Below are 23100 nucleotides of genomic sequence, written 5' to 3'. Positions count from 1 at the left end.
TATATATATATATATATATATATATATATACACACTACCGTTCAAAAGTTTGGGGTCACCCAAACAATTTTGTGTTTTCCATGAAAAGTCACACTTATTCACCACCAAACGTGAAATGAATAGAAAATAGAGTCAAGACATTGACAAGGTTAGAAATAATGATTTGTATTTGAAATAAGATATTTTTTTACATCAAATTTTGCTTTCGTCAAAGAATCCTCCATTTGCAGCAATTACGGCATTGCAGACCTTTGGCATTCTAGCTGTTAATTTGTTGAGGTAATCTGGAGAAATTGCATCCCACGCTTCCAGAAGCAGCTCCCACAAGTTGGATTGGTTGGATGGGCACTTCTTGCGTACCATACGGTCAAGCTGCTCCCACAACAGCTCAATGGGGTTCACATCTGGTGACTGCGCTGGCCACTCCATTACCGATAGAATACCAGCTGCCTGCTTCTGCTCTAAATAGTTCTCGCACAATTTGGAAGTGTGTTTGGGGTCATTGTCCTGTTGTAGGATGAAATTGGCTCCAATCAAACGCTGTCCACTGGCTATGGCATGGCGTTGCAAAATGGAGTGATAGCCTTCCTGATTCAGAATCCCTTTTACCCTGTACAAATCTCCCACCTTACCAGCACCAAAGCAACCCCAGACCATCACATTACCTCCTCCATGCTTAACAGATGGCGTCAGGCATTTTTCCAGCATCTTTTCATTTGTTCTGCGTTTCACAAACGTTCTTCTTTGTGATCCAAACACCTCAAACTTGGATTCATCCGTCCACAACACTTTTTTCCAGTCTTCCTCTGTCCAATGTCTGTGTTCTTTTGCCCATCTTAATCTTTTTCTTTTGTTGGCCAGTCTCAGATATGGCTTTTTCTTTGCCACTCTGCCCTGAAGCCCAGAATCCCGCAGCCGCCTCTTCACTGTAGATGTTGACACTGGTGTTTTGCGGGTACTAGTTAATGAAGATGCCAGTTGGGGACCTATGAGGCGTCTGTTTCTCAAACTAGAGACTCTAATGTACTTATCTTCTTGCTCAGTTGTGCAACGCGGCCTCCCACTTCTTTTTCGACTTTGGTTAGAGCCTGTTTGTGCTGTCCTCTGAAGGGAGTAGTACACACTGTTGTAGGAAATCTTCAATTTCTTAGCAATTTCTCGCATGGAATGGCCTTCATTTGTAAGAACAAGAATAGACTGTCGAGTTTCAGATGAAAGTTCTCTTTTTCTGGCCATTTTGAGCGTTTAATTGACCCCACAAACGTGACGCTCCAGATCTGAACCCCATTGAGCTGTTGTGGGAGCAGCTTGACCGTATGGTACGCAAGAAGTGCCCATCCAACCAATCCAACTTGTGGGAGCTGCTTCTGGAAGCGTGGGGTGTAATTTCTCCAGATTACCTCAACAAATTAACAGCTAGAATGCCAAAGGTCTGCAATGCCGTAATTGCTGCAAATGGAGGATTCTTTGACGAAAGCAAAGTTTGATGTAAAAAAAATCTTATTTCAAATACAAATCATTATTTCTAACCTTGTCAATGTCTTGACTCTATTTTCTATTCATTTCACAACGTTTGGTGGTGAATAAGTGTGACTTTTCATGGAAAACACAAAATTGTTTGGGTGACCCCCAAACTTTTGAACGGTAGTGTATATATATATGGCTGACGTAATCAGATGTCCAAATGATCACACATGGAACTATATATATATATATATATATATATATATATATATATATATATATATATATATATATATATATCTCAACTTAAAAAAAAGTCCTCCCATTCCCTATGAAAGTGATACTTTTTTTAAAAGTCTTTACTATGTCCAGCTGCCCTTTTTATACCCTTTCTTAAGTTTAAGAGAAAAAACAGGGATCTGACAATTGGAGGGAACTCGCGAGCGTTAGTGTTGTGTTGTTAACGCCGTTGTTTGCGCACGCGTCAAGTGCGAAAAAAACCCAAAAACATTTTAATGCCACGCGATCGACCAGTAGCGGCTAGGCCAGGGGTGGGCAAACTTTTTGACTTGCGGGCCGAATTGGGTTCTAAATTTTGACCGGGGGGCCGAACCAGGAGCAGATGGATGTAGTGTTTGTGTGAATATAAACGACCTGTAAAGGTCATTGCATAAAATGTTTTGGCCTTTAGTAGGTAGTAAAGCATGGATATTCAAAAAAGGTTTTTTGAAAACAAATGCTTTTATTAACAGCATTAAAAAAAAAAAACATCCCTAAAAAACTGCTATCAGTGATTCTCATAAAATATGACACTGTTATTATGAATAACAGTCTCCATCACTTCAGTGCCTGCAGGTCAGATTAATGAAAGATGTATGTTTATCTTATGAGATCACATCAAACGGCAAACATTTTGACCAAATATATCATCTTGAAGAATCGGTGAAAGCATACATCCAAATAAAGTACCGTATTTGCCGGTGTACAGGTCGACTCGGTGTATAAGTCGACCCCCTAAAATTCGACGGAAATTTACGATTTTATGATATATCCTTTGTATAAGTCGAGCTCAATTGTTGCATTATATTAAACTTCAAAATTCAATATGCGAAATTTATTGAGGAAATGTGTTCAAATTCCGGGAGGCCGTGCGCATGCGGCTGTTTATAAGCACCGCGGAGGAGATCGCGGCCGGCGAGCTCGCGCACGCCGCCCGGCACCAACGGGAGGCCGGAAATAGCTCCAAGCCGAGCGGATCGGCACTTTATAAGCACCGCGGAGGAGATTGCGGCGCCTCATTCGACTTCCAGCGGCCGGCGAGCTCGCGCACCCGCCCGGCACATCCGGGAGGCCGTGCGCACGCGCCAAGTGGCCGAAAATAGCCCCCGCCGAGCGGATCGGCTGTTTATAAGCACCGCGGAGGAGATCGCGGAGCCTCATTCAACTTCCAGCGGCCGGCGAGCTCGCGCACCCGCCCGGCACATCCGGGAGGCCGTGCGCACGCGCCAAGTGGCCGAAAATAGCCCCCGCCGAGCGGATCGGCTGTTTATAAGCACCGCGGAGGAGATCGCTGAGCCTCATTCGACTTCCAGCGGGCCGCGCACTCGCGCACGCCGCCCGGCACATCCGGGAGCCCGTGCGCACGCGCCGAGTGGCCGAAAATAGCCCCCGCCGAGCGGATCGGCTGTTTATAAGCACCGCGGAGGAGATCGCGGAGCCTCATTCAACTTCCAGCGGCCGGCGAGCTCGCGCACCCGCCCGGCACATCCGGGAGGCCGTGCGCACGCGCCAAGTGGCCGAAAATAGCCCCCGCCGAGCGGATCGGCTGTTTATAAGCACCGCGGAGGAGATCGCTGAGCCTCATTCGACTTCCAGCGGGCCGCGCACTCGCGCACGCCGCCCGGTTCAAATTTTCTAAGTGCAACGCACAATGAGATGCATGAGAAACGGCCTTGGTTACTATCACATTTAAAGCGATGAATACGAAGTTAAATTTTATGACTCGGTGTATAAGTCGAGGTCGATTTTTTTCGGTCGATTTTGGATCGAAAAAGGTCGACCAATACACCGGCAAATACGGTAATCAAAACGGCAACACGGTGAGGGGTATCTGAAAATCAGAGCAGAGTTTTAACTCACAAGCACCTGGTAACAGAAGTGAGGAAACGGAAAACACTTCCTTAAAGTAAGCCTTAAGAACTTTAAAGGTTAAGATTAGTCACAAACAGGTGGTGCATCAATGTCCTTGAGCATCCTGCATTGTTTGAAAATGAGAATGGTCGCTAGTTTCAATCCCTGCTATTTGTACAGATCATATTCAAAATGCATTTTTTTACAACAAACTTGAAAGCCTCCCCTTCATTTTCAGTGTTCATTTGATGTTGATGTTCATGTGGCTGAACGTCACGTCGCGTACGTCGAGCCAAATTGGCCACTCTTTTTAAACACTCGGCACTCAGTGTCCACCTTGCTTTTCCTTGGGCGACTCTTTTTAATGGAAGGATTCCAGGGGAAGGTTTGTGGGTGGCTTTAGCGTAAAACTGTATCCGAAAACTCGGGCGCGCAAATTACAAGAATGCTGTCGTCACAGCCCACGCTCTAAATTCGGCACTGCTACAAATAGAGCGCGAGTGCGCCATTTCCGTACTACTGAGTACGTACACGCACTTGTGAGTGTGCACCGAGCTTTCTGACACGGCTTCCGGTAGTAAATGCGCAGGCGAGTGGTTCCCCATCTACTGGGGAAACGCAGTCATTACAGGCAAAATGACCAAAAAAAAAAAGTTTAATAATACAATTTATTTAGGGTTGGCGGGCCGGATTAAACGGTCCCGCGGGCCGGATATGGCCCGCGGGCCGTAGTTTGCCCATACCTGGGCTAGGCGATCGACCGGTCGATCGCGATCGACGTATTGGGCACCCCTGATCTAGAGCATTTTCTATCCGGGCTACAGAGCTTTGGAATGCCCTACCAATGGAAATTAGAACTGCTACCTCAGTAGAAACATTCAAGACACGTTTAAAGACACATTTCTATGATATGGCCTTTAATTAACCTGTAGTGGTCGATTCAGTTTGAGTTTGTTTTTGGTCCCTCTCCCCACCCCCCTCCCCTCCCCAGCTGGGGAGGTGGTTAGGTGGCACCCAAGCTGACAGTGGCTATTTGGATTCTCGTGGACCAATTCAGGATGAGGGAACTTTTTCATTGATTTTCATATTATGTATTATTTGTGCCCTCTCTGCATCCATTGCAACCTGGTGATCCTGAAAGGATCCTTCCATCTGTGGTCCTTTCTCAAGGTTTCTCATTTTCCCCTGGTAGGGTTTTTTTTTAGTTTTTCCTTGCCCTTTTGGGAGCTTAAGATCAGGGGATGCTTTGAGAATAATTGTCAATTTTTGTCTATGTGAAGCCGTTTGAGACTGCTTGTGATTTAGGGCTATACAAATAAACTTGACTTAACTTGACTTAACTAGGCGAATCCACGATCATAGTTATGATTGTGTTAAATTGACTATTGTCAAAGTATGTGTTATTATTGTCACGATGTTTAATCAATATCAATCATGTACCGTAATTTCCGGACTATAAGCCGCGACTTTTTTCCAAAATTTTGAACCCTGGGGCTTATAGGCAGGTGCGGCTTATACAAGATTTTTTTCGTTATTTTTGTGATGACTTGATCACTTTTATATACTCGTAAAAAGGCTGTGGACCACTGTTGTGCGGTATCTTGAAGAAAAAAACAACAAAAATACTATTTTGAAACACTACTATGGCTGCTGCTTATTCTGGCTGTGTTGCTTGTGACTATTACAGTGCCTTGCGAAAGTATTTGTCCCCCTTGAACCTTTCAACATCAGAGATTACACAAAGCAGTGGCGCTATTTGGACCATCTGCATTGTATTAAAACCCAATCAATCAGCATTTAAATTCAATTCTTCTGACATTTTGCTCACCAAAAACAAGTTGTAATGAATGTGAACTTTTAATGCATTTTATTCAGAAGGTTACTTTGAACCCTGAGGCTTAAATGGCGGCGTGGCGTATTTATGGATTTTTACGGCCTCCAGGAGCGAGACAGACGAAGAAGCGATAATGCGCCGAAGAAGACGTGCTAGTTCGTGTTTTGAACATTTCGCGCATCACGCACACACCCTCATCATGGAAAACACACGAAGAAATGCATTTGATGCAGCTTTTAAGTTAAAAGCAATCGATTTGGCTGTTAAAGAGGGAAATAGAGCTGCGGCACGTAAGCTTGTCATCAATGAATCGATGGTGAGACGTTGGAGACGGCAGCGTGAAGAACTGACACAATGCAAAAAGACGACAAAAGCTTTCAGAGGTAATAAAAGCAGATGGCCCGAAGTTGAAAACAGTCTTGAAGACTGGGTGAACACACAGAGAGCAGACGGCCGAGGTGTTTCCACCGTGCAGATCCGACTGAAAGACAAAACAATCGCCACCTAAAAGAAGATTGAAGATTTTACAGATGAATCATCGTGGTGTCTCAGATTTATGAGACGAAAGGGCCTGTCAATCAGGGCACGGACGACTGTGTGTCAGCAACTCCCTCCCGACTACGAGGAAAAAGTTACAAACTTCCACAAATTCACAGAAACAAAGATAGCTGAGAATTCCATCGGACCAGACGAGATCATAAATATGGATGAAGTGCCTTTCACGTTTGACTTGCCTCTCACTAGGACTGTAAACAGGAAAGGTGAATCCTCTGTCACGCTGAAAACAACTGGCCATGAGAGAACGCATTTCACTTGTGTTCTGAGCTGCACAGCATCCGGACAAAAGCTTCATCAATGGTGACTTTTAAGCGGATGACTATGCCAAAAGAAAACCTCCCGAAAGGCATCGTCGTGAAAATAAACATGAAAGGGTGGATGATGGCAAGCCTAATCAAGGAATGGCTGGCGGAGTGCTACGGCAAGCGACCGGGAGGATTTTTTCATAGAAAAAAAGCACTGCTCGTTTTGGACAGCATGAGGGCCCATATCACAGATTCTGTGAAAGCTGCCATCAAGAGGACAAACTCAATTCCAGCTGTGATTCCTGGGGGCGCAACAAAGTATTTGCAGCCACTCGACATCAGTGTGAATCGTGCATTTAAAGTGGCACTTCGAGTTGAGTGGGAGGCGTGGATGACCAGCAGCGAGAAATCATTCACCAAAACTGGCCGCATGCGAAGAGCAACTTTTGCTCAAGTCTGCCAGTGGATCCTGACCGCGTGGAGCAGTGTGAAAAAATCCACGACCACCAGCAGGTTTCGAAAGGCTGGACTGCTGCGTGATGAAGAGAACGGCACGAGCACAACTTCACCTCGAGACGAAAGTGACAGTGAGAGTAACAACGAAAAAGAGAGAGACGGTGTAAAAGTGTCTGACGAAGTCATCCTGAGCCTGTTCAAGTCCGACACTGAAGAAGACGACTTCAGTGGTTTTAGTGCTCAGGAGGAAGACGAAGATCGCGATCAATGACTTTTCTGGTAGGCTGGTTATTTTTTTAACCAGCGGTGTTACTGCCGTTGTACTGTCGTTGTACTGCCTTGTTGCTGCTGTGTTACTGCCGTGCACTTTTTGGAAAAATGCATGTATTTACGGTAATTAAAAATTACTTCGATGGTTTCAGTGCACAGGAGGAAGATGAAGACGATGAAGCTCTTTATTTTACTTTTACTAGTATGTTTTTTTAATCAGCCCTGTTAGTGCTGTGCTACCGTGTTGCTGCTGTGTTACCGCCACGTCTCAGTGACTTTTACCGGTATGTTTTATTTAATCAAACCCTATTAGTGCTGTTACTTCCGTGTTGCTAAGTTATTACTTCCGCGTCACAGGCAGTGTTTGGAAAGAAATGTTAAGGTATGTTATTAAAACTTTAAAAAAGTTTCTGTGTCCAGTCTTTCTTTGTTAATAACTTGCGTGCACACTTCCGTGTTGCTGCGGTACTACTGCTGCGTCACAGGCAATGTTTAGAAAGACATGTTAAAGTATGTTATTAAAACTTTAAAAAGGCTTTCTGTGTACTGTCTTTCTTTGTAAAAAACACGTGTGCGCGTGCGGCTTATAGTCCGGTGCGTCTTATGTAAGGAAAAAACTAAAATATCCCCGAATTTTAGCTGGTGCGATTTATAGTCCGGTGCGGCTTATAGTCCGGAAATTATGGCATGTAATATTGAAATTCCATTGTACACGTGAATTGTAAATCTGAGCAAAGACAAGGAGGCGAAAAGGGTTAATAGTGATACTAAGTGGTGGAAGACTGAGATCCCACACATGAGCGTGACCTGAGGTCACATTCATCCAGTTAAGATCTAAACAAAATGCTGTTTGACGGAACACAAGTCAGAGAAAGAATATTTGCAAATGTCACGTTGACGGACAGTTGACAAAATTTGGAAGTGGGAAACAGGATGAAGCATCCCTGAGAACATTTTTACATCCCTGAGAACATGGTCACCTCATCTGGTTGTATCCAGTTGAGACCGGCCAAGATGCAGGTGCAGTCTATTCTGGAAGCATTTGGGTCATCTGAGGCCAATGTATGACGTCATGGAAAAAAACTGGTACGTGACCAAGCTGGCATAGTTCCCACGAACTGAACTGGTATAAAAGGTTCGTTTGGACAAAGAGCGGCTATCTCTCTCTTGCGGGCTACTGCCCGTGGGTCGAGAACACCGATTAAAAAAAGACAGTTTTCATCCTTTCTGAGATTAACCCAAGGTCTCTTAGGATGAATTTATACTATCTTCAAATTCGACTTAGTCAAATTTTAAGCTTAAAGACAGGCTGGGAGATGCAGACCTCGGTACAGGAGAGAGGAGCCATTTTTAGGGCGTCGGCATCTCCCTTCTTTAGGCCCGCCTGTTCTTTTAAACAGAATTTGGATTTTTGGAACAAGGAAAACTGATCACTCGACTTTTCCACCAAACAGGATTTTAGACCTCGAGCCTCTTACCCTTTTTTTACGATAGTTTTGAGTTTTCAATCGAGAAGACTTCGAGACTGAATAATCTTTGCTCTATTGAGTGGTGAGTGGAAATTATTGTTAGTTGTTCGAACAATTTAAACTTGTAATTCTTTTTCTTGCTTATTCATTAAATTTCTACTTTCATTTGATTTCGATTAATGATTATTTTGATCTTTTATGCTTTAAATCTCTTTTGTTTCTCTATCATAGTTATACTGTAAACCGTTCAGTTCTTTTTTTAAATGAAGACAGCTTTAATCCTTGACATCAGGGAGTGTCAGAATCTGGTTTGACACTTAAATCTATTCCGAGTGGTTAACAAAAGCCCCAATCGTTACAGGAAAGAAGAGCCGCTGAAACGAAAATTTGATCCCGGGTCTTGAAAAGAAATTACTCAATACCGGGATCTCTACTTTAAAAGCGACTGGCGTGCGGAAATGACGGAATTAATCTAACAATAGATTAGTTAACTGAACAGCAGTTAGACTCTGAACGAATCTTCTTTCCGTATCGACTTAAATCAATTCTCGTTTCCCCTACATACCACGTTACTGCAGAGGGGCTAAAGTACAGAATTTTACCCTTTAAACGGAGAGCCGGTCACTTACATCAGATAAGTGCACGATTGACAGCATGCTTTAGCAAGCAAATACCTCAATATTAAGCCTATCTATCTTTATCTACATTGAGGTTAAGGTTACCTGTTATTTGAACGATGAATACATTTATGACCTCAGCTAATTCGAATTGTATAGACGAGATTGAGAATTTAATTGTATTTTGTGTTCCACAGAAACCTTACAGTGCCAGCAAATTCAGACCCTTTTTACCTAACGCTTGAAAAATAAAAGTACCTGGGATTGAATGTGTGGAGTCCAAAAAGACACAAATATGTCCAAAACTGTAACTGGCCAAAAAGAAAACCTGGTCTAAATATTGCTCACATAGAACAAACAAGCCATGTTTTAACCAGACATAATGCATTGGTGATCACTCCCAAAAATCTGTCATACTAGCAAATATTTTTCAACATCTCCGTCTCAAAAAACAAACAAACCACAACACAGCATTGTGAACAACATAGACCAGGATATGTTGTGCCGCTGAGCCAATAGGAGCACATGACAATAAAAATGACTAGCCAATCCTTTTTCTTTGTCATATCTGTTATGTACAAAATACAATTGTTGGAATAATTGGATGGTCGGCCTGACCAAGGGCCTCGTAATTTACGAGTTGGAGTCCCTTGGTTCAACGAAGCTAGCTCCAGAGAATTCCTTTAACTCCCTTCCTTTCTTATCTCACTAGCTATGAGCAGAGCTCCCTCACACCTGAAAAAGTTCTGTTTAGTTCAAAGGAACTTCTTTCTCTTTTAATCAACTCTGTAGCTTTTATCTATGGATTGTTGTTGATCGAGACTGTCTTGAAGTGTTACAGAAAAGACATATCGGTTGAAGTAGTTGCATATAAGTTATCCCATATTTACTAGTATTTGAATTAGTATTGTGTGAAACTTAGGGCAACCTAAAACATAAAAAAGAGGAGAACGCAGAGTAATAACTCAGAATTAGTGGAGGACTGTAACTGAGCCTTCGCCGTAATTCTCATCGCGAGTAAAACGAATACTGGTTGTCTTCTCCCCTATTTTTCAGTGTGTGAATTAATGTCTGATGGTATTTAGGCCCGACAATGATATTGTGCTTCCCCCTCGCCAATATACCGTATTTTTCGGACTATAAGTCGCTCCGGAATATAGGTCGCATTAGCCATAAAATGCACAATAACGTGAAAAAAAACATATATAAGTCACTCCGAAGTGTAAGTCGCATTTTGGGGAAAATTTATTCGACAAAATCCAACACCAAGAACAGACATGAACGAGCAACAACAGGCTAAGCGATAGGTATGCTAACGTCCATCCATCCATCCATCCATCCGTCCATCCATCCATCCATCCATCCATCCATCCATCCATCCATCCATCTTCTTCCGCTTATCCGGGGTAGGGTCGCGGGGGCAGCAGCTTTAGGAGGGACTCCCAGACTTCCCTCTCCCCAGCCACTTCATCCAGCTCATCCCGGGGGATCCCAAGGCGTTCCCAGGCCAGCTGAGAGACATAGTCTCTCCAGCGCATCCTGGGTCGTCCCCGGGGTCTCCTACCGGTGGGACATGCCCGGAACACCTCCCCAGGGAGGCGTCCAGGAGGCATCCTGATAAGATGCCCGAGCCACCTCATCTGGCTCCTCTCAACGTGGAGGAGTAGCGACTCTACTCCAAGTCTCTCCCGGATGACCGAGCTTCTCACCCTATCTCTAAGGGAGAGCCCGGACATCCTGCGGAGAAAACTCATTTCGGCCGCTTGTATCCGGGATCTCGTTCTTTCGGTCACGACCCATAGCTCGTGACCATAGGTGAGGGTAGGAGCGTAAATCGACCGGTAAATTGAGAGCTTTGCCTTTTGGCTCAGCTCTCTCTTCACCACAACGGACCGGTACAGGGTCCGCGTTACTGCCGACGCTGCACCGATCCGCCTGTCGATCTTGCGCTCCATCCTCCCCTCACTCGTGAACAAGACTCCAAGATACTTGAACTCCTCCACTTGGGGAAGGATCTCATCCCCGATCCGGAGTGGGCATTCCACCCTATTCCGATCGAGGACCATGGACTCGGATTTGGAGGTGCTGACCCTCATCCCGACCGCTTCACACTCGGCTGCGAACCGTTCCAGAGAGAGCTGGAGATCACGGCCTGAAGAAGCCAACAGCACCACGTCATCTGCAAAAAGCAGAGACGCGATGCTGAGGTCCCCAAACCGGACCCCCTCAACGCCTTGGCTGCGCCTAGAAATTCTGTCCATAAAAATTATGAACAGAATCGGTGACAAAGGGCAGCCTTGGCGGAGTCCAACCCTCACTGGGAACGAATCCGACTTACTGCCGGAAATGCGGACCAGACTCTGGCATCGGTAATACAGGGACCGAACCGCCCTAATCAGTTGGCTCGGCACCCCGTACTCCCGAAGCACCCTCCACAGAACCTCCCGAGGGACACGGTCGAACGCTGTTAGATAAATTGTACATATATGTTATCATGCGTTCCCTAATGAGTACTTATTAATAAAGTTATTGCACAGAATGCTTGCTGTTTCGCCTTGCAGACGTCCACCAGTCCACAACAAGTCATACGATGCTGTCTGGAGCTTCCTGACCTTCTACATCTCTGGGAATCCAAGAAAGCTGTTGATAGCTCAAACTATTTTGTTGATGTCTGCACATGGCATTTCGTCTATGCACTCTTCATGTTTCTCATGGCATCCTGTCTGCGACTTCTAGTTTCACATAGAATCTCGTTTCTTCTCTCATGAGACAAAGCCCACGCTTTCCCCCCCACCTATCAGGGGCTAGTCTCACATTGTAGGTAGGGCATTCCTGAATAAAAAGAGAGGAGTGTAAACAGACCTTTAATGTATTTCGGGACTGCTGTAAGTCTGAATGCACTCCTCGCGGGAAAAGACTCAACATTCTGCCTCACTGGTTTTGTCTGCTGATCCTTTTGCTGATTTTGAACCTAACAGATTTTTGGGGGCTCGTCCAGGATCTCAATAGACCTATTTCGGGGTTCCGGCCGACTTTTCGACGCAGGACAAGTCCTTGGCCAAGGCATATAGATAGAGAAACCCTTTTCACGGGGCTGTCTCGATCAGTGAGTTGGACACCGGAGTGGTTGACGAGATCATCCGAGGAGAAGGCCCAGCAGACTGTGAGTACGAATCTTGATTCTGTTAAAAGTAATGAAAGTGCAGTGACAAGAGGTCACTTAAAACCATGACAATTCTAGACCCTATCAAGTGCAATTAGAAACAGTTAAATTCCGCTGGGATGATGGAGTCCCCTGACTTAGTCAGTTAAATTCCATGGGAGGGCGGACTCCTCTGTTTTCGAAAGAAGTACAGGTAATTTGGAGCAGTTAAATTCCGCTGAGGTGTCGTGGAGCCTCCTAGTTAACCTTCCTAATGTGTTAGCTTTCTGCTGCCATCTGTGGTGTTTTTTCTTAACTCTTGTTTAGCTGGTTTGGCTTCTTTATCCATGAAAAGATAGGTTTTATATCTACTTTAAGAAAAAGGCAAAAATAAGTTTTTCTTACACAATAGGAAGGTTAAAGAGTTTAGAGTTTGTTAAAATCCACGGGAGGGCGGGCTCCCCTGCTTGCCTGTGAGACGATAAGAATGCGCATTGTGTGTGTGTGTGTGTGTGTGTATGTGTGTGTATGGTTTGACTGAGAGTGATCTCATTTGAGCTCTCCTTTATGTAAACAGAGGCTTTGTGTGGAAGCAGAGGACAGGAGACTTACCACTGAATATTTTACCACTGTCCTGTGAATTAAATTGGCCTTCGGACACTGTAGGTGCCATTCGAATTGCTAACTCCGAAATTTAGAGAAATAAACCATGGGAAAATCAAATAGCAAACAAAAGCCGCTACCCCGACATGAATTGAAATGCAAGGGGTCGGCACCGAAAATATAAAATATCTTGACAAATGCATATTTTGGACAGAGGGGGTTGCATTATGCGACGTGGCGGTGGCGAGGCTCTCCGCACTTCAGTTGCTCTCCAAATAGACAAAACACATGTGGACTAGTTGGGCGAACTCCCATGCACCATCGAGGATCCTGGCGAGGGTGTAGAGCTGGTCCACTGTTCCACGGCCAGGACGAAAGCCACACTGCTCCTCCTGAATCCGAGGTTCGACCTCCCGACGGACCCTCCTCTCCAGCACCCCTGAATAGACCTTACCAGGGAGGCGGAGGAGTGTGATTCCCCCTCCGGTCCCCCTTCTTAAAGAGGGGAACCACCACCCCAGTCTGCCAATCCAGAGGCACTGTCCCCGATGTCCACGCAACATTATAGAGGCGTGTCAGCCATGACAGCCCCACAACATCCAGAGGCTTTAAGAACTCGGGGCGGATCTCATCCACCCCCGGGGCCTTGCCACCGAGGAGTTTTTTAACTACCTCAGTGACTTCGACCCCAGAGATTGGAGAATCCGCCTCAGAGTCTCCAGGCCCTGCTTCCTCAATGGAAGGCGTGTAGGTGGAATTGAGGAAGTCTTCGAAGTATTCTCCCCACCGACTCACGACGTCCCGAGTCGAGGTCAGCAGCACGCCATCCCCACTGTAAACAGTGTTGACGTTGCACTGCTTCCCCCTCCTGAGACGCCGGATGGTGGACCAGAATTTCCTCGAAGCCGTCCGAAAGTCATTCTCCATGGCCTCACCAAACTCCTCCCACGCCCGGGTTTTTGCCTCAGCAACCGCCGAAGCCGCGTTCCGCTTGGCCATCCGGTACCTGTCAGCTGCCTCCGGAGTCCCGCAGGCCAAAACGGCCCGATAGGACTCCGTCTTCAGCTTGACGGCATCCCTTACCGCCGGTGTCCACCAGCGGGTTCGGGGATTGCCGCCACGACAGGCACCAACGACCTTACGGCCACAGCTCCGGTCGGCCGCCTCAACAATGGAGGCGCGGAACATGGTCCACTCAGACTCAATGTCCGCCGCCTCCCCGGGACGTGGGAAAAGCTCTGCCGGAGGTCGGAGTTGAAGCTCTTCCTGACAGGAGATTCTGCCAGACGTTCCCAGCAGACCCTCACAGAGCGTTTGGGTCTGCCGGGTCGGACCGGCATCTTCCCCCACCATCGGAGCCAACCCACCACCAGGTGGTGATCAGTTGACAGCTCTGCCCCTCTCTTCACCCGAGTGTCCAAAACATGCGGCCGCAAATCCGACGACACGACTACAAAGTCGATCATCGAACTGCGGCCTAGGGTGTCCTGGTGCCAAGTGCACACATGGACACACTTATGCTTGAACATGGTGTTCATTATTGAAAATCCGTGTCGAGCACAGAAGTCCAACAATAGAACACCGCTCGGGTTCAGATCGGGGGGGCCGTTCCTCCCAATCACGCCCTTCCAGGTCTCACTGTCATTGCCCACGTGAGCATTGAAGTCGCCCAGTAGAACGATGGAGTCCCCAGAAGGAGCGCTCTCCAGCACTTCCTCCAGGGACCCCAAGAAGGGTGGGTACTCTGAGCTGCCGTTTGGGGCATAGACACAAACAACAGTCAGGACCCGTCCCCCCACCCGAAGGCGGAGGGAGGCTACCCTCTCGTTCACCGGGGTGAACCCCAATGTGCCGGGGGGCAATAAGTATACCCACACTTGCTCGACGCCTCTCACCGTGGACAACTCCAGAGTGGAAGAGAGTCCAGCCCCTCTCGAGAGGGCTTGTACCGGAGCCCAAACTGTGCGTGGAGGCTAGTCCGACTATATCTAGTCGGAATTTTTCTGCCTCGCACACCAGCTCGGGCTCCTTTCCAGCCAGAGAGGTGACATTCCATGTCCCAAGAGCCATCTTCTGCAGCCGGGGATCAGACCGCCAAGGTCCCTGCCTTTGGCTGCCGCCCAGCTCACATTGCACCCGACCCCTTCGGCCCCTCCCACAGGTGGTGAGCCCATGGGAAGGGGGACCCACGTTTCCTTTTCGGGCTATGCCCGGCCGGGCCCCATGGGCGAAGGCCCGGCCACCAGACGCTCGCCTTCGAGCCCCGCCTCCAGGCCTGGCTCCAGAGGGAGGCCCCGGTGACCCGCGTCGGGGCGAGCGAAAACTAAGTCCATTTATATCACTCATCATAAGGGGCTTCTGTGAGCCGTGCTTTGTCTGTTTGTATGCTAACGTGTCAAACACAAACGAAGAGTTGAGAACGGGCCTAACGTATCAGAGTTATTCAAATAACTATTACATAAATAACACATTTATAAAACCATCTGTGTCACTCCAATTCATTGAATCCATCGATCGTCCTTTATGTTAACAATGCCGGCCGGCCGCGCGCCGCTTGCACTTCAAAATATTCCACAGACCTATATAACGAAATTATATATCAAATAACTATTATATAAGCAATAATATTATCAAACCATCTGTGTCACTCCAAATCATTAAATCCATCGATCAAATTCCTCGTTCTTTGTCAACAACGCCGCGCGTGCGCCCTGACGTCAGCCTCGTCGTTATTCCACAGATCTAGTATATAACTATATTGTAGCGTTAACAAAGTACAAGGAAAGACGTGGGTTTGGTAAACGGCTCTTTATTTAACAAAATAAGAGTTCAACGAGCCAACAACTACTGAACTATAACAATAAAAACATATACAAGTTGCTACACGAAATAAAATATATCAAATAACTATAACATAAACAGGTCACCGTCACACGGCCCCAAGCACCGGCGTTGACTTCCAGGCGTGTGGCGGCGTGGACTTCCATCCGCGGAGGTGGCACTTCCAGTCACGGAGGTGGAAGAGAGCTCCATAGAATAGGACCGGGTGTGCATAAAAGCCATGTCCGTGCCCCATCCACTGTCCCCGGACAGCTACCTGGCCGAGCGCCGGCCGCCGACTTCACCCACGGAGGTGAAAGAGCGCTCCGTAGAGTAGGACCGGGCGCGCGTAAAAGCCATGTCCGAGCCCCATTCACCGTCCCCGGACAGCCACCCGGCCGAGCGCCGGCCCCCGACTTCCATCCACGGAAGCGAACGAGAGCTCCGTAGAGTAGCCATAATAGTTTTTCAAACCTTCTGTATCACTCCAAATCATTAAATCCTTCAAACTATTCATCCTCCGTGTCACTTACAAACAAAGCCGCTAATGATGCCGGTAGTACGTGGTGCCCTTCGTCATCTTCGTCATCCCGTGATCAAATCTTTGTCCTTTATGTAAACAACCGCCACGCCGTGCTGCTGACGTCACTTGAAATTCAAATTACAGTAATCTCTTGCTACATTGCAGTTCATTTATCGCGGTTTCACTTTTTTTTTTTTTTTTTAAATTTGTGAAAAAATTCACATATATGTCGCTCCTCTGTATAAGTCGCCCCCCACCCAAACTATGAAAAAAAACGCGACTTATAGTCCGAAAATTACGGTACAAGATTTTTTTAATATCCCCAACCAGCCCACAATATCATGATAATAATCCTAATGTGAGATTCACATCGCAATAATGCCTTTACATTATGATCAGGCTACCTCAACAGTGTGCAATGAGCGGGTAATGTGTCTTACAGCGGGAACATCACGGTCCATTATGGCTCGAAGGACTTCCATCCATTGAGTCATCACCGTATTGTTGATCAGCTGAAGAGGAAGCGAGTTCTGCAGATAAAAGATCAGCATCAATATCGATTGATTGATTGATTGATTGATATCTTTATTTCGAACATCCAAAACAAAAAAGAAAAAACAAAACAAATCACACTCTAAAGTGCCACATATAAGTCCATACAACAAACAAACAAAATATAAACCAACAAAAAAAAAAAAAAACATAAATAAATAATAATAATAATACATAAGTAAATAAATCAATAAAGAATGCTCAAAAAGGAGTAGGAAGAAGCATAGCTTTTTAGATTCCTACCCCTTTCTCACTTTATCCATTAAACCAATGATTCAACATATATTGTAATTCTACAACAAAACACAAGTAGATACACTTTCACACATTACATTTAATGATAATTTGTTCCAGTCGAACCACATTTTTATTTTTTTCATTTCCTCATTCAACACTGATTCCACTTGTTGGATGTTATCACCTGAACAAAAGATATTTGTATCATCTACAAAATTGATGAGTTTTAGTTCTTTAGAGACTTTGCACATGTCATTTATATACAAAATAAATAATTTAGGGCCTAAAACTGACCCTTGTGGAACACCACAATCTATGTCCAAATATCCAGAGCAGTGATTACCCAACTTTACATACTGTTGCCGTTCTCGCAGATAATCCTTTATCCAGTCTAATACAATTCCCCTTATCCCATATTTTTCTAATTTATTGAATAGTATATTATGATTAATTGTGTCAAAAGCTTTTTTGAGGTCAATGAAAACTCCCACTGCATGTCATTTGTTATCTATTGCATCTGTGATTTCCTCGATTGATTCCATTAATGCCTGTGCTGTTGATCTGTTTACTCTAAAACCATATTGGTTCTCTGCAAATAATTTATGTTTTTCCAAAAATCCATCCATTCTACTGTTAAAAAGCTTTTCCAATATTTTTGAGAGTTGTGGCAATATTGAGATAGGTCTGTAGTTTGTAAAAATGTGTTTGCTCCCAGTTTTATAAAGAGGAATGACCTTAGCAATTTTCATCTTCTTTGGGAATGTACCAGTTAAAAATAACAAGTTACAGATGTACACAAGTGGCTTTGAAATCCCCTTAATGATTTGTTTAACTAACATCATATCAATCCCATTGCAGTCGGTAGATGTTTTATTTTTGCATTGCTTTACAATGTTAATGATTTCATTTTCATCAACTGCCTTTAAAAACATTGAGTGAGGATTCCTTTCTATTAATTTATCTCTGTTGCCTACATCTGGCGCTGGAATCGGTATGTTTTTTGCTATTTGAGGCCCAACATTTACAAAGAACTGATTAAAACTGGTTGCTACTTCTTCCATATTATAATTTTCAGTATCATTTATAACAAAATATTTTGGTAATTTGTGTTGTTCGGTACCTTCTCTAATAATGTGGTTTAGGAGAGTCCATATCCCCTTAATATTATTTTTGTTATCCTCTAATTTATGCTTATAATATTCTTTCTTACTTAATCTTATAATATTGGTTAATTTATTCTTATATCTCTTATATTTGTCTTCAGCGCCTTCTGTTCTTTGTTTTATGAAATTCCTATAGAGTAAATTTTTCTTTTTACAGGCATTTCTTAAGCCTTTCGTCAACCATGGACTGTTCTTATATTTAGTTTTTTTATTATATTCCTTGATTGGACAATGCTTATTATATAATGAAGTGAATATAGTCATCAATTTATGGTATGCATTATTTACATCTTTTTCTTTATATATTGCATCCCAGTTCTGTTCCATTAATTCATGTTTTAGAGTAGCAATTGTCTCATCTGTCCTACTTCTTCTTTGTTGTTTATACACCCCAATTTCAGATTTGAAGTTATTGTCATACACTGTGAACACTGGAAGGTGGTCAGTAATATCAGTAATTAATAACCCGCTTGTTGTCCTGTTTTCTATTATATTGGTGAATATGTTATCTATCAGAGTATCATCAGCATTCACTCGTTCATAGAATAATTTACCGTATTTTTCCGACTATAAGTCGCGTTTTAGTCATAGTTTGGGTGGGGGGGGCGATTTATACTGAGGAGCGACTTATGTGAATTTTTTCACAAATTTTCAAAATTAAATAAATAAATAAATAAATAAAAAAGTGAAACTGGGATAAACGAACCGCAATGTAGCTAGGGATTACTGTAATTTGAATTTCAAGTGACGTCAGTGGCGCGGCGCGGCGGTTGTTTGCATAAAGGACAAAGATTTGAACAAGGGATGACGAAGATGACGAAGGGCCCCACGTACTACCGACATCATTAGCGGCTTTGTTTGTAAGTGACACGGAGGACGAAGAGTTTGAAGGATTTAATGATTTTGAGCAGTAGTTCTTAACCTGGGTTCGATCGAACCCTAGGGGTTCGGTGAGTCGGCTTCAGGGGTTCGTCAGAGCTGGTATGTCATTGCCCCTCCCCCGCCCGCGGATATCCGAACACACCGGTAGCACCCCACCCCCGTCCGCGGATGGCTGAACACACCGGTAGCACCCCCTCCCCGTCAGCGGATGGCCGAACACATCGGTACCACCCCACCCCGAAAGAGGGGTTCGGTGAATGCACATATGAACCTGATGGGGTTCAGTACCTCCAAAAAGGTTAAGAACCACTGATGTGGAGTGACACAGAAGGTTTGAAAAACTATTATGGCTTTTACGCACGCCCGGTCCTACTCTACGGAGCTCTCTTTCACCTCCATGGATGGAAGTCGGGGGCCGGCGCTCGGCCGGGTGGCTGTCCGGGGACGGTGGATGGGGCTCGGACATGGCTTTTATGCGCACCCGGTCCTATTCTATGGAGCTCTCTTCCACCTCCGTGGCTGGAAGTCCCACCTCCGGGGATGGAAGTCCACGCCGCCACACGCCTGGAAGTCCACGCCGGTGCTTGGGGCCGTGTGGCGGTGAACTATTTATGTTATAGTTATTTGATATATTTTATTTTGTGTAGCAACTTGTAGGCGGCTCGGTGGCGCACTGGGTAGCACGTCCGCCTCACAGTTAGGAGGGTGCGGGTTCGATTCCACCTCCGGCCCTCCCTGTGTGGAGTTTGCATGTTCTCCCCGGGCCCGCGTGGGTTTTCTCCGGGCACTCCGGTTTCCTCCCACATTCCAAAAACATGCTTGGTAGGCCGATTGAAGACTCCAAATTGTCCCTAGGTGTGAGTGTGAGTGAGATTGGTTGGCAACCAGTTCAGGGTGTCCCCCGCCTACTGCCCGATGACGGCTGGGATAGGCTCCAGCACGCCCGCGACCCCCGTGGGGACTAAGCGGTTCAGAAAATGGATGGATGGATGGATAGCAACTTGTATATGTTTTTATCATTACAGTTCAGTAGTTGTTGGCTCGTTGAACTCTTGTTTTGTTAAATAAAGAGCCGTTTACCAAACCCATGTCTTTCCTTGTACTTTGTTAACGCTACAATATAGTTATATACTAGATTTGTGGAATGACGACGAGGCTGATGTCAGGGCGCACGCGCGGCATTGTTGACAGGGGACGAGGAATTTGATCGATGGATTTATTGATTTGGAGTGACACAGATGCTTTGATAATATTATTGCTTATATTATAGTTATTTGATATATAATTTATATCTTATTATATGGGCCGGTGGAATATTTAGAAGTGCAAGCGCCGTCAGCAGCGCGCACCCGGTCGTCATTGTTGACATAAAGGATGATCGATGGATTTTATGATTTGGAGTGACACAGATGGTTTGGTAATATTATTGTTTGCATAATAGTTATTTGATATATAATTTATATATCGTTATATGGGCCTGTGGAATATTTTGAAGTGCAACCGCCGTCAGCAGCGCGCATTGTTGACAGAGAGGACGATCGATGGATTTAATGAATAGGAGTGACACAGATGGTTTTATAAACGTGTTATTTATGTAATAGTTATTTGAATAACTCTGAATGTTACGTCAGGCCCGTTCTCAGCTCTTCGTTTGTGTTTATGTCACGTTAGCATACCTATCGTTTAGCCTGTTGTTGCTCGTTCATGTTTGTTCTTGGTGTTGGATTTTGTCGATTAAATTTCCCCCAAAATGCGACTTATACTCCGGAGCGACTTATATGTTTTTTTTCACGCTATTGTGCATTTTATGGCTAATGCGACCTATATTCCGGAGCGACTTTTAGTCCGAAAAATACGGTACTCATCTTTAAAGTCTCCAATATATAAAGTGGATTTGTGGGTTAAAGTTTTTATCGCTAAACTACACCAAAGTTAAAAAAAAAAAAAAGAACAGAAACATATGCTGTAGCATGAAAGGAGCAAAACATACCTGTATGAGGGAATGGAAGATTTTAAGGATCTGTTTTTGAATGAGGACTGAGAAAACTGTGGCATTATTCAGTAACTGGATGATGAGCTGCTGAATCCTCGGCAGAAATATTTGCATGGCTGCAAGCAATGGCTCCCTCTCATCTGCCTTCCTGTACCTGGAGTGCAAATGCATTATGATAAATATTATTAGGAAAAAACAGAATCATCTTTGGTCTTCACACCACTAAAGAAAATGTTGGCAGCAAAGACATGTCTATTTTCCCAATTACAGATGTGACAGCAGCTCTCAGTTTTGTTTCTTGACATTTAAAGAAACAACCACATTAATTCCAAACTAGTTGGTTGGAATGGGCAGGACACCTGGTACGCTTACTCACTCGTAGGTTTTGACGAGTTGGTAGAGAGCCAGCAGGCTGCCGTACCAGCTGCCACTGTTGTTAGACTGTAAGTACAAATTTATCTTGTCCACTATTGCAGTCCAACGTCCTGGGAAGTCGTGTTTGATGATCATTCTAAGACACATCGTCAGCTGGGCGCTGCATACAATGAAATGAGTGAGTGAAGTTATTACTGGCATAAGGTCAGATAGATGTAATACAGATTCTGATTAATAAAATGCTGATTTTTATATCACAAACAAACAGTGGTTATATCTATAATAGACATCGTTCCCCAATAAGTGGCCGGTGTTTCATCTACTCAAAAAACATATACACAATAAATACGTAGATACATTATTAACCCCGTGATGGAAATAAAACATATTTGCCTTCTTCTCAAATTATTAAAAAATTCTTAAATGCTTTTAAATGTTGTAATTATAAAAAGTAATTTGCAAAGCACAAAAAGTTGATAGGGAAAATTCCATACACGAACATGTCAAATTTAAAACTGAGTTGACAGGAAACTTTGCTAATTGCTTTTAAGTAGGGGGATGCGAATAGATGTACCGTATGGTGTCAGGACATCGGATGACGCCCTCCACAATGTGGTTTCGTATCTGTTGGCGGTCGTTTTCATGAATATTGAAAGGGAAGGCAACTTTTCCCAGAGATGGCTCCCTGTCCTGCCAATACCGGCCAATCATGTTCTTCAGATAGATAGCCGCTGAACACAAAAATAAACAACAACAAAATATCCTGTATGAGCTCAACATTTTAAAGTTGGAATAGTTTGAATCAGACAAGAAACAAGGACATTGGCAGTCAAATTCTCTTAATTTTATTTCAATACAGTAGAGGAAAACAATACCTTTTTGAATGGCCTTTTACTGTGAATCAACATTTTAATTAGCCAAGGTAAAAAAACAATAACAAAATCTGCAAGATACCCAATGATCTCAACACCATACCTGCCTGCCGAACTGGAAACTCCACCTCCTCTGATGCAATGATCTGAAGCAGAGTTGGTGCAAAGTTGATGATCTTGTAGGACTGAAACACACCAGAGCAGGGTTAGAGTTAAACAACCAAAAATGAAATGAACACACGTTCATTTATGAAAGAAAAACATAACGGCCACCAAAATAACTTCAACCTAAGAAATGTAAAATTATATAATTGTGTGTCATTATTTATTGACAAAAGTCCAATGTTTAATAACTACAGTTCAGCCCCCCCATCCATCCATTTTCTATACCGCTTGTCCCCACAGTGGTCGCGGGCGTGCTGGAGCCTATCCCAGCAGTCATCAGGCAGTAGGCAGGGTACACCCTGAACCGGTTGCCAGCCGATCGCAGGGCATAAAGAGACGAACAACCACCCGCACTCACACCTAGGGGCAATTTGTGCTCAATTGGCCTACCAAGCATGTTTTTGGGATGTGGGAAGAAACCAGAGTGCTCGGAGAAGAGGTGGAATTGAACTGGCACCTTCCTAACTGTGAGGCGGACGCGCTAACCAGTGCACCACTGAGCTGCCCCCAGTTCAGCCCTTCTAAATCAAAATTGCCAACTACAGTATATTAACTTTATTGCTAGCTACTTGAATGAAATAAACAAAGCCACTCAGTGCTTTGCACATAGTTATGTAATTTCTTTTATGAAAAATATGTGATTCTAGTCTCATGTTGCACAGAGTTTTAATTAAATGTTATAGTGGGATTTTCAAAAGGGCTCTAGCACTTGTTGGAAATGTTTGATTAA

General features: G+C 44.5%; 1 protein-coding gene across 4 annotated transcripts in view; it reads right to left on the bottom strand.

Annotated features, from left to right (window-relative positions):
* Window positions 1-23100, bottom strand: part of ipo8 (importin 8) — a 50085-nt gene that overhangs the window by 26044 nt on the left and 941 nt on the right. For 2 of the 4 annotated variants that reach the window (XM_049761349.2, XM_049761350.2), the window contains exons 2-6: window positions 22309-22390; window positions 21908-22064; window positions 21335-21493; window positions 20956-21112; window positions 16536-16661 (exon numbers count right to left, since the gene is read on the bottom strand). In XM_049761349.2, coding sequence (XP_049617306.1) covers window positions 16536-16661; window positions 20956-21112; window positions 21335-21493; window positions 21908-22064; window positions 22309-22390 — 681 coding nt within the window. The remainder of the gene's footprint in view (window positions 1-16535; window positions 16662-20955; window positions 21113-21334; window positions 21494-21907; window positions 22065-22308; window positions 22391-23100) is intronic. The other 2 variants (XM_049761351.2, XM_049761352.2) reach the window with 1 other exon arrangement.

This window comes from Syngnathus scovelli, chromosome 22 (genome assembly GCF_024217435.2).
Source record: "Syngnathus scovelli strain Florida chromosome 22, RoL_Ssco_1.2, whole genome shotgun sequence".
Taxonomy (NCBI): Eukaryota; Metazoa; Chordata; class Actinopteri; order Syngnathiformes; family Syngnathidae; genus Syngnathus; species Syngnathus scovelli.
The sequence above is the reverse complement of the archived record's forward strand: the minus strand, read 5'-3'. Positions and strand labels throughout refer to the sequence as shown.